The sequence below is a fragment of the Culicoides brevitarsis genome, chromosome 1, assembly GCF_036172545.1.
Source record: "Culicoides brevitarsis isolate CSIRO-B50_1 chromosome 1, AGI_CSIRO_Cbre_v1, whole genome shotgun sequence".
In the NCBI taxonomy this organism is placed as follows: Eukaryota; Metazoa; Arthropoda; class Insecta; order Diptera; family Ceratopogonidae; genus Culicoides; species Culicoides brevitarsis.
The window spans coordinates 19,298,536-19,311,574 of NC_087085.1; the positions used below are offsets into that span (position 1 = coordinate 19,298,536).

General features: G+C 28.3%; 1 protein-coding gene across 1 annotated transcript in view; it reads right to left on the minus strand.

Moving 5' to 3' along the window:
* Positions 1–11,950, minus strand: part of LOC134838222 (lachesin-like) — an 80,314-nt gene extending 68,364 nt beyond the window's left edge. The window contains exon 1 of the mRNA XM_063853702.1: positions 11,758–11,950. Within this exon, the coding sequence (XP_063709772.1) occupies positions 11,758–11,845 (88 nt within the window). The 5' untranslated portion in view covers positions 11,846–11,950. The remainder of the gene's footprint in view (positions 1–11,757) is intronic.
* Between the last annotated feature and the right edge of the window lie 1,089 nt (positions 11,951–13,039).

The window sequence follows — 13,039 nt, forward strand, 5'->3', positions numbered from 1 at the left end:
AAAATGTTAAACCTTTGATACTTCAAAAATATTGATTTTTCCTTTGACATTATTGTGTAACAGTCAAGAAGAGACACAAAAATAATAATTTAATTTAATAGGTGGGTCCCGATTATTTTTCGAACGCCTACCTTTTTGTTGTCTGTTTGACGTGTGACGACGACGACGTGCCACGAAGACGATTACAATCAAATAAAACAGGCGAAATTTGTTCTGCATAATTGATCTCAAATGATGTTTGAAGCGATTATTGCTTAACTGACTGAATGCTTAATCATTTTGCCATGTTTAATGTGATTATTTGTCTATGAAACAGTCTTGATTGTGATGATGATGAAAATATTGTTGCAAAAAAAAATGGGCTTTAAATTTTTTCCTATGAAAGGATTTTATTTTGCCGTAGAGAAGAGTTTTAATCCCCCATTCGCTCATTTCCGCGCTCGTTCGCTGTTTATTAAAACAATGTAATCAAAAGTTATAAAATAAAAAATATTATGAAAAAAGTGTTACAACAGCTTGCCAAGCAACGAGATACACAAAAGTTTTTATTACGTTTCCCATTCCTACGCAGGTCATCGCGAGAGAGATTGAAACAGATGACGGTTAAAATTTAATGATGCAAAAATTAGATAGAAAGTAATTGCGTGAGAAAAAAAATTCACCGTCGTCGGAGGGGAAAAAATCTCGCTAAAATTGATTTGAAAAGCGTGAAACGGACATTTTTTCATTATTAATTTACTTTCTTGTACAATTGTCAAAAATTATCATTTTTTTGATGATGATTCTTGATTTATGACAAAAAAAGAAGAATCTACAAAAATTATCAAATTAATTTATTTTAATAAAAAAAAATATTTTTACGTTATCATGTCCCAACCCACAACATTTGTAACAAATTCCGTGTTGATCACAATCTTTTGTAATTTTATTCTATTCAATTTTGAAAAAAAAAATAGAAAAAAACAGTAACGCACTTTATTTGATAAATACGCATTTTACAGCGATACAATCTCTAGTAGAAAACGAAACAAAAAAAAATCAGTACACGACACGACAGTTATTTGTCATCTTTCTTACACGTGCCTTCGTTTTGCCCATCTTTTTTACTCGTTTTTAAAAAGGAGTCAAAAGAAACGAAAAAGAATCATAATGAGACGCAATTGTAACATTTTTTCAGTGTCTTTTATAATGATTAGGGCACCGAACAGCGATTTGGGATTTTTTTTCGTTCAAGTCGCCTTTGCTTTGTAAAAAGAAATAGAGACAATTTTTTAAAAAATTAACATAAAATTACATAATTTAAGCGCATTTTTAGCGTTTTAAAGTTTTTTTAGAGTTTAAAAATACTTAAATCACTTTAAATGGAATTTCATAACTTTACGAATTCAAAAAACAAATTTTTGAAATATTTTAATAAAATAGATTAAAAATCTTTAAAAATAATAGTTTTTAATTAAATTTTATAATGAAAAATTTAAATTATTAAATTAATTCTAAATTAAAAAATTTTAATAAAAAAAATAATTTTTTAAAGTTTTAATTAAAAATTTTTAAAAATAGAAAAAAAATTAAATTTTTTTATGAATTTAAAATTTAGAAGTTAAATATAATTTTTGTTTAATAATTTAAATGAATTAAAATAGTTTAATAAATTAATTATATGTATAATAATTTAATAAATAGTTATTAATTATAAAATTAAAAAAAAATATTTTTAATTTAAAAAAATATTTTTTCTTGTTTTATTAAAATTATAAAATTTCAAATGATAAAAATATTAAAAGTAAAAAAAAAATTATTTATAATATTTTTTTTTTACAAAAATGAAAAAAAAAATCTAAAAACTATTAAAAAATATGAAAATATGATTTTTTTTATCCACAAAAAAATAAAATCACAGACAGACAAATCAGTATGAAAAGTATTTTTTTTTAATTCACAACGAAAATTTGCTAGAAATTAGAAAATTGAGAAGACTTTAAACGGATTTCATGAGAGAGATTATCGTAATAGACCCAAAAAGGTAGAAGAACATAAAGATCAATTGTTATTGATATATTCTCACACAGTAGCACTCCAATATATTTTTAGCTCTGAGACACGTTTTTACCTCTTTCTCCACTTTTTTCGAACTTCTCATATAACAAGATCTCCGTGAACATTTTTAAAATAATGATTGTAATAACAGTAAAAAGGAATGATACTTGTCTTCTGCTATCTCTCGTTTTTTTTTTGCCTTTACCAAAAGCTTCATTGATGTTTCAAGGACACTCTCATACGCAACATGCTCGGAAAAACAAAAACAGGAAACATCATCATCATTATTGCCACCACATTTGCAAAGATTTTCCTGTTTTTCAGCACATAATTCTTCATTCGCCACTAAATTACCGCACGTCGTCGCTCGTACCAAAGAAACTCACGTAGAAAAATGAAATATTTGTTTAGTAGAGAGAGCGAGAGATGCCTTTAAATGTATAAAAGGGCTTTATTGCGACACCACATCGCGACTGCCTCAATAAAATAATAATAATAACAGACTTTGGGTAAGGAAGACGTCGACGTAAAGGGAACGAAAACAAACTGAGATTGAAATTACTTACGTTATGGGAAATAAGGCCAACTTGTCTGTCTGTCGCCTTGTCGTTTTATCATCCAAAACAAGAAGACACCGCGCGATGATAAGAAAACTTTCCTTCTGGTGACAATTTTTTTTCTTTCTTGTGAGAAATTTGTCGTCCTCCTATTTCCGTGCCTTCCTATCTTGATGCCGCATAAAATGTCATTTTGCCTTCGTTTACATCGGAACGACGACGGGAAAAAAACAGGAAAAATTTGCAGAGGGCATGGAAATTGAATGATTGAGCTAATTAATTTACTCAAACATTTTATTTAACGAATCGGCCGATAAGGCGACAAGATAAGGAAGAATGACGGAAAGTATGCGATTTATTTGCGACCGTGCCATAAATTAATTGATGCAATTTTTAACGTTCGATAAGGTAAAATAAATTGCTTTATTATGTGAACGCAAGGTATTACATCAATAAAAATAATTATTCAGCGATAATATTGAGGAGAAAAAGAGCATAAAAAAGGAGGATAAAAAATTTCGCGACGATAAAAAAAAATGTTGTGAACGACGGAAAAAAGGCAATAATTTGTTTACCTCTCTTCTTATGGAAAATACAACAAAAAAGTTGTTATATTTAGATTCAGGTACTAAAAATGACAAACGACGAGGGAAATTGCCTTATTAGTCGAACATTGTCTCTCAAAAAGACTTTATTGCATTCCACAACTAATTTAGAGCAAAGTTGCTACTTTTTTGATCTTTGTCAAGGAAATTTAATGCCTTCGTTCGACAAAGCAAATTTGTGTCATTTATCATCCACGTGCGCGATAAAAGAAAAAAAAAATTTAATCATAAATTCAACAAAACTCTCGAACAAATCACTTAAATTTAATGAATTTCTTCCCGAATCATCGCGGAATCAAATTAAAATGATTCGTGTAGCAATTCAAGTAAACTTCCTCATTTCCGGCTTCCGATTTTTCTTTTCTTCGCTCGTCATCGTCGCTTCTTTTTTTTGTCTGATTTTCCCCCATTGGAAAAATTCCCGTCTGCAGCTTCCCATTCTCTCCCACATGCGATCGAAACGGAAAGTGATTCATTTGCTATTTTTGGCATAAATTCACGAAAATGATATTAAATAAATATCATCACGCAAGTCAGATGCAATCATGCAAAAATTTTAGATGAAGGGACATATCCTTTTTTATTTTATTTTTTGTTAAATAAAAAAAAATGTGAAAAGTCAGGGAAACTGTGAATTTTAAACGGTCCGCTTTTTTATTTTATTTATTATCTTTGAGGGTGCATTTCATTTGTATTTTAATCATAAAAACTTTTTTTTTTCAGTTTTTGCAAAGTCAAGTATTTCCGCCGCATTTTCAATTTTCGTGAGTGGTGTTAGTGATCAGGGTTGAAAAAACTTTTTACTTTTAAAGTAAAATTTAAAATTCAACCATTTAAGGGAAAAACTAAAATGAGTTAAGTCAAATGATTAAGTTAATCGGCTGACGGCTGACCTTCAGTGCCTTACATGGCACAATTCATTTCCTCCGGAGGGGAAAAACATAGGATGTAATCTTAATAACCTAACCTATCTTTAAAAACTTGGAATTTTTTAATGTATTATTATTTAAGTAATCAAGTTATATAAATTAAAATCATGATAATAAAGAGAGATGAATCACCGGAGTATCGTCGTTCCCAAAAATGCTCATTGCGCCTACGGTTGCGTAACTTTTCCTTTTCGCTTCTTATGCGGCGTGGCTCTGGGTACTTTCGAAAGATGTGACCGAGTTGGCGGCACCGGTAGCACATACGAGGTCGCATTATCGGGTCGGCGCTAGCTTATGGCTCGTCTTGTTTATCGACTGCAGGTTGTCCTTCGGCTGCCTCCTCAACGACATCTCCTATCTCCATTGCGGCAATTTCCTCTATTGGTGCCTCTTGGTTTGATTCGCGGTTTTCAACGAAAATTGTGGTGGCAAGGCGATCTATGGGGTGTGAGTCGGGGACGGATGGCAGTTGATATTCCTTGGCGTAAGGATGCAGGTGGCGTCACGATGGCAGTAACTGCGACAGTGCCATAAGTAGGCGACGTCCTGGCTGGATCATGGATCTGATAGGCACTGGTGTCAATCTCCATTCCCATGGTACCAGGATGATCACGGGTTCCCAGCGCGGGCGAGCTACGAAAGATTCTGCCAGGCGGGGCCTTAACCGGCTTCTAATATTCGATGGGCCTGGTTGGGGATCAAGCGATACCTCCGTGATTCCATGTCAATAAAAGAATCCAAAGGTGGTGCTGGTGCGTGAAAGGAAAATCACTTTTTCAAGTTTCAAGTTGAGAAAAATTATTTAAAAAAATATAAAAAAAAAAAACTTACTTTAATTAACTTGACCAAAAGACTTTTACTTACGCTTGAAATAGTTTTGACTTTAAGTTTTTTCGTCCCTGTTTGTGATGTCTTCATTCTTTTTCTCGTAATGAGATGCAACTCGGAAAGGGGGATTCGCAGTCGATTATCGGTCCTTTATGTATTCATAACCAAGAATATTTCAATTCCACTTCATCAAACACACGCAATATGATAGGGACGGATTTTCTTGTTTTCCTCCCGTGTTAAGAGACAGATTTTGCGGTTTTGTTTGTATTTTTGCACTAAAAATCACACTGAATCGACATTTACATTTACACAGTTATTTTTTTGCAGCACCGAAGAAAATCCAAAATGGAAGCCGGAAAATATTTCCTCGAATTCTTCGCATTCGTCTGTCATTCAATATCAAAATACTCATCGAACTTCATCATCGTGATGTGGTGCACGTGAGAAACTAACTCCAAACAACGAAAATTCCTGTCAAATCAGATTTCCTGATTAATACGAAACGTAACGAGTGAATTGATTGTACATTTTGATGGATTTTTTGTTCGCCTGCCGTGCGCGTGTGTTACGTAACATGTGCCATTCTCGTGTGTCATCTAAGCTTTGTTTCATTCTCATCGTTGGGATTCCCAATCCACTTATTGTATTTTTACTGTATTGTTTTTTTTCGTCGTATTTTTTTTTTGCGGAACTTTATGAATTTTCCGATGAATTTTGATGAAAATGCCGCTTGTACTCGCCGAGATAACGTCAAAAATGTCGGATATCAGTCGCAAGAGACTCGCATTCGATCATCATTCTCAATATCAAAAAGTAAATAAACACGAAAAAAAATCTCACATCTTTCGTTGTTTTGATAATAATAATTGGTGTGTTTCTGTTTCAAATGCTCGATTCGATTTGCGTTCGTTTCACTGAAAATCGAGCAAAAAAAATAAAACGGAGCAATGTTTGTTTTAAATCAAGAATGAAAAGAAAAAATACACAACGCGGAATTTTTGTTTAAATATTAATGAAGAACGTGAAAAATCACTTTTGCGCGAGAAGAAGATGGAAATTTGTCGTAATTGATGTTTTTATAAATCAGTAAAAACATTAAGATGTTTTTAAATATTCATCATTGGGGCGGAGGTAAAAGGTGAATCAAAATTTTTAAACCTTCTGCGAAAGATTTTATGGCTAAAAATAACAATAAAGGGTGCTCCATTCCGAAAGCCTGAAGCAAAAAAATCAGTTATTTTTTATGATTCGAAGCTAAATAAAATACCGAGAAGAAGAAAAATCATCTTTTCTCTTAAATTCGATTACAGAGCGATTTTTTTTTTTAATTTTAAATAAAAAATATATTTTTTTCTTTTTTTTGAAAAATCGTTCTATACGAAAATCCAACACACAAAATCCTTCATGTCCTTGATCCGAATCATTTTTCTTGATTTTATTTTTTTTTTTTTTTGCAGAACTTCGTTCGTATTTTCCATGATTACGCTAATAATAATCATTTGAGATAAAGCTTCTTTTGTCGTTACGCAGAAAATATTTAAAACTTTTCGTTTTAGGAAGCAAAAATATAGAGCAGTGAATACAAAAAAAAGTGGAATTCAGAGGAAGAAAATTAACAAAGTTAGACAAAAAAAAAGTTTAAAGTCACGATATTTTTATTATGTGTACTTTCATTATTTGTTTGTTTGTCCCAAATTTAATAATAGCAGAAAATGTTGTTGTTACTGTCGCCGTAGTTCGTTGTCGTCGGTATTATGATACAACTAGTAGTGTCTCTATCTAGTGGAAATAGAGATGTTTTTTGTGTGAAAAAGTTTTAGGTGTAAAATTTTAAGAGATGGTAAATGGCAAGTGAAGAATTTTAAAAAAATGTGTTGAGAATTTCCGAGTTTTTATAAAAAAAATAAATATTTAAACATTTTTTGAAAAATAATAATTAATTTAAAAAAAATATTTTTTTATTTAAATTTTATTTTTTTAAAAATTAAATTAAATATTTTAATTTAATTTTTAAAAATTTAAATTTCAGTGAGTTTTTAATGGTTTTTATTGAAATCGTTTTTCCTTTTAATTCCAAAAAAAAAATTATTATAACTTTTGTCAAAATAAATAGTAGAAAAACTTCAAAAATTTGTCAAATTTATTTTTATTTAATTGAATTATTTTATTTTAAATTATTATTTAATTTTGATTTATTTTTTATTTATTTAATATTTATTTTTTTATTTATTTCATTATTATTTTTTATGAAATAAATATTGAAGTTCCACATAATTTACGAAATTTCAGACTTTTTTTTCTTAAAAATAAAATTTTTGGAAAAATACGCACGAACGTGGTTATCAGATTACAGCTATTTTTAAACTTTTTTAATAATTTCAAAAATATATAAAAAAAAAAATATATAAAATATATAAATAGCCTAAAAAAAATTGCGAAAAATGAAATTTTCACAAATGAAAACTACATTGCAGTAGATAGAGTTGAATTACTTACACAAGATTGTTGTCATGGATGATACTTGCTCAACGCTTATGCATTAAAAACATCAAGGATATAATATTTCCTCTTATTTTCGTTACATATTTTTTTCTTCAAAGAGGGCAAAAACAGAATTATTTTGTTGAAATTTTCCGGTGAGTGCGCGTAAAATTTACATTTCTAATGAACTTTTGAAAACTTTTTAATAAAAATAATTTTTCTCCTAGATTTCCATTGTCTCGTCTCCGAATTTCATTTCACAAAAGATGAAAAATCCATAAACTTCCGTTTCTTCAGGTGGATATTTTTCACTTCTTTTTTTTCTTCCTCAATCCAAAAAATATTTTATCGAGAACATTTGGCAAGTCACCAAGTTGGGCGCCTCGAGCAAAGCATCCAGCAATAATTTTCAAGTGAATTGAAATGAGTAAGAAATCACACCGTAACAAGCAAAAATCCAAGTTCATAATACGTAATCGATTTGGAAGGCAACCAACTCAACTGGATTATCCATCGACGGAAGAATATTGAGCGTTGCCATAACAAGCGAAGGAAGTAAATTCAGAAAAAAAAAACATTCAAAAATCATAAGAATAAAATTTAATATGATAATAAAGAAGGAAAAAAATCGATGTTAAAATGGGACAAAAATATTTTTCTTTCTTCTTTTTATTTTTCGCTTCAATTTACGATTATTACTCATGTTCGATTTTATTCTAGCGCACTTTGTCTTACACTCAAAGTCGGGAACGGGGAGTAATATAGACAAATTTTCTACTGCTGTAAAATATTACATTCGCAATTTATCGATTTAAAATTTATATTTATTCAATATTTATGTATATTTTGCCGTTGTGCCGCCGAAGCCACATACAAGAAGGCAACATAAAAGGGAAGTGACATTGAAATACATTTTTCCTTATTTATATTTGCAGAGAATTTTAGCAATTTTTCTTCCAGCTATGCTGAGCTGATATTTTGTTAGTGCCTGAATAAATTACAAAAAAAAATACGGTTATGGGAAAATTAATAATGTTGAGTCATTATTGGGTTTGTGCTTAGTCAAGCAAAAATTGGATACACTTTTTTTGTAATCAAGTTCTTTTTTCTGCAATATTCTGAAAATTAAATAAAAAAAACTAAAGTGATGAAGATGAGACCAGAAAGGCGTCACTTTCAAGTTTTTTTCTATTTTTAATATAAAATTGCTTTTTCAAGTAGAATATTCTCCAATAATGCGTCCTAAATTAAATTTTATTGCTTTTATGTCTATTTTTACTGCATTACAGAAAATTTGAATAAATGTCTCTCGAAGCACGAAATATAATTATAAGTAAGGTCAGATAGATTGATATCAGGTGTGAGACTTCTTCTTCGTCTTCTCCATTCTCCATATCACCACTTTAAACTTTACCGTCTCATCGCACAGTAGGAAGTTAATTAAAATGCTTCTAAGTGCGTAAATTACTTTTTTGAGTTTTTGAATGGAGCGAAAGGGAACGAATGGAAGAAAAAAAAATATTTTTAAAGAAAGTTTTTCAAAAGTTAAACTTTTCTTTCATAAATTTTTAATAAGGTGTTTTATGGATTTGGAATAATTTTTTTAAACACAAAATCAATAAAACGAAATAATTTAAAGCTTTGCTTCAAGAGTTGGAATGAAAAAAGGTCAATGTTTATTTACATAGCTGAACAACGACTCAGTGACGAGCGACGTGCTGGAATCAATATTTTTGTAGTTTTGTTCACTGTCACGCTATAATTTTACACGTTTAAAAATTTTAAGGAAAATTAAAAGTGCGTTTCCTTGAGTATTAAGTCCGTTAATTTTTAATGAATAATTTTAAAAGTTGCTTAAGGTTTTCGTTTCCTTTTTTAATTTAATTTATTTCAATTAATTTTTTACCAATATTATTTAATTATTTTAACTTTAATTATTAACTTTATTTCTTAATTTTAATTTATTGAATTTTAATTAAATATTTTTTATTCGAGTTGCATTTTTATCAAATTTTAATGATTTATTTTAAATTTTTATGAAAAAAATTATGTTTTTATTAAATAATTTTTTTTTTAAATAATTCATTTTTTTAAAATAAAGTTTTTAATTTAAATAAAAATATATAAAACTTTAATCCTTTTGATTTTTAAAAAATAATATTTTTTAAAAAATCGAGTGAAAAATTATATTAAATTTTCAAACAAATAATTCTTATAATTTTTCTATAAATTAAATAAAAAATTATGTTTTTTTCGTATATTTTTTTTTAATTAAAACTTTTAATTTTTTCTATTTTTTTTACAAAAAATTTAAAAAATAAAAACAACAAAACTTTTTTCTTTTAATCGAAATTAATTTACAAAATTTAATTTAAATTTACTGAAAAATATTTCAATTCTCAATATAAAAATTTTAAATCTCTTAATCATAAGTAATAATAAAATTAAAAATATTTAATTGTAATTCATGATGAATCACTAAAAATCCGCCTTTATCATTTTTCACTTGAAACCTTTCCGCTGAATTTAAATAAAATAATATTATTATTCTAAAGATGCACAAATCATGAACCTGTTGCAATGCTCAAACGCGGCAAAATCGCAAGACATTTCAAGACCGACGATAACGATGACGGGGAACTAGGTGAATTAAAAAGACCATGTACTTATAAATAAAAGTATAATTTTAATCTGCAACACAAGTGTCTGTTCACTTCTTTTTTTTTAAAGAGAAATATAATTCCATCTAATCGAATTCATTAATCATTTACAAGTCATCATCATCACTCGCCTCGCGTTTATTGATATGCCATGAGATTCACATACAATTCTTCTTTGTTGTTTTTTCGTTTTTTTCTTCGTCTTCGCCACATTTACATGATCAGATCATGTCGTTTCGTTTGCTTTTAATTCAAACGTGATGATAGACATAACGTGGTAATAATATATTCAGATCAGAATATTTATTTATTTGTTGTTGTTGTTGTTGAAGATGAAGAAAAAAAGACGATTCATAGAACGACGATGATGAGCTAAATTTTGTTACAATTTCCATGCGAATAAGAAGATTAAAGTAAAAAGTTGTTTATTATTTGTTGATTGGTATATTTATGAAAAATGAATCAGATCATTGTTTGGATGGAATTCACACCGACATCATCCGACGATCCACAGTGCATGACAATGCTCTCTTTTAATTCGTTCGGAATTTACGCAAAGTTTCATGACACCGACAATACTTTTCATCTTGAAACTTTTTAACATTTTGCCAAACACAAAAAAAAAGGTCAAGGCAATTTCACTTCTTTATCATGAAAATTGTTTGCTTTCATAACATTTTTTTCTTCTCTGGTCTCACTTTTTTGTGTGTTTTTCGTATTTAAAGTCTCCCAGGAAAATATGACAGTAAAAATATTTATGACAACCCTTTTTCGTTTTCTTTTTTTTATCCATTTTCACGTGAATTAACCTCCGTTTTTTTCGTGCTTTAAAAAAATTTTCTTTTTTTTACAAAAAAAAAACTGTTTAATTAAACGTAAGAAATATCATCATCATCATTTTCAAAAAAAAAGAGCAAAAATGTTGTTGGCATATAATACGAAAAAAAAAAAATCGTCTCACAAAAACGCGAGGCACAAAAAACGAAGAATCTCGTTTAATTTATTTAGTTTTATCCTGTGCCAGTTTTTAATGGCAGACAGTAGCTCAAGCAGTCTCATCAACGGTAAAATTTATTATTGTTCCAAAGTTTATTTAAACCACATTAAAAGCTTAACCGAACAAAAAACTTTTGCTCCAGAAAATAAAACCAAGTACTGCTTACTGGAGAGAGAATGAGAGATGTACATGAATTAAAAAACATTATTTTGCATAAATTTCGTATACAAAACGGATTAATTTTAAAAACATTAAATAATATTTATTATAGTGCCAGATATCTGTGGGGATTTGAAGTGAAAAATTATGAAACTCTTTAAAAAGTAGTTAGTTACTCACTTCTACATTTTATTTGCTTATTTATTTCTTTTGTGTCTCTGATCTTGCACTGACCGAGTTTTTCTTCCTTTTTTTTGTATTTTTTTGATAAATAAATAATTCTCCTGTGACTTCACCCAAATAATCCGAAAAAGTGGTTAATTTTTGGTGCCTATCTTTAAACGTTTTCTTTTTTCAACTTTTTTTTTAAATGGACGAAAATTTATTTTTTTGCTGAATTTCAGTTCATTCAGTCAGTGATAAGGGATAAAAAGGGTCAGACAACAAAATTTTTTCATCCAAATCTCTCTCTTTTTACAAAATTCTCTCTATTGTTCTTACCTTTTATGATTAATGTCAGGCTCAACATTAAATAAATTATAATCCTGTTCGTATGCATTCTCGCTGTTTTATTTATGGTCCCGTACATTGTGCTTCAATTGCTGCTCGTTTTTCGTTGAAAACCAGGACCACAATTTTTTTTTATGAAAATTTTAAAAATTCACGAAAATTTCTTTTAATACTTTTAGAATTTTTTTATATGATTCTATTCTAGAAATTAATTTGATAGTGGTTTTTTAAAATACTTTTTTGCGCGAAAAGTTAATATTGTCAAAAATGGATTCACTTGAAATATTTTTTAAAATTAATTTTCTCAATAAAAATTATTTATTAATTTTTTTTAAATTAATTTTGAATTTTTGTCATTTAATTTTCCTTTTTTTTATTAAATATTTTTTTTAATATATTTTTTTTCTATTTTTTAATATTCACTTCTGTACCGTTAATTTTTTTCTTTACAAAAAAAAATATTGCTTAAAAATTAAACAATTTTTTTTTCAATAATATTTTTCGTTTATTAATTTTTTTTTTTGCAATAATGATTTTTTAATCAACTTTTTTTTTTGGAAAACGGACAGTTGACTTGACCGTTTCAATCAATTTTTTTATCGGACCAATCGAACGTGCTCACATATGAATATCAATCGAACAACTGATTGTAAACAGAGTCGAAATTCCAGAATGTAGCGAAAAGAAAGGGAAATATCACGGAACGAACAGACGAATGAACGTACGGAAGATATGTTCTGCCCTGCACCGAGAGAGCAAAAATTTCGGTGTAAAATTCGTATCAGAACGTACGAGAGTGGAAGAGAGAATGAAATTCCTTTTATATAACGTTCGTTCGATGCGATGATATAACAGTCGAATATGTGCCGGTTTGTTTACAAAATTTTTCCCACATACGGAATGTTTTGTGTTTGACGTACGGGAATTGTTGATTCTCTCTCTCGATGCTATTTTTGCTCTCTTTATTTTTATTTGTTCTTTGATATCAAAGAAAATGCGATTGGACGTTGTATAACAACAATTTTTTTTATATATTTTTTTCAATAAATTTTCAATACTAATATTATCTAAATTTTTATTTTTTTTATTGATAAAAATTTTATTTAAATTAAAAAACAAAAAAAAAAAATATTTCAATAATTTTTATATCAATACTAAAAAATTAGAAATTAATTTTTAATTTTAAAGAAGATTTTGTTGTTGAATAGAAAGTATTTTTTTATTTTATTTTATTTTATTTTTTATTAATTTATTTTTTATTATTTTATTTTTT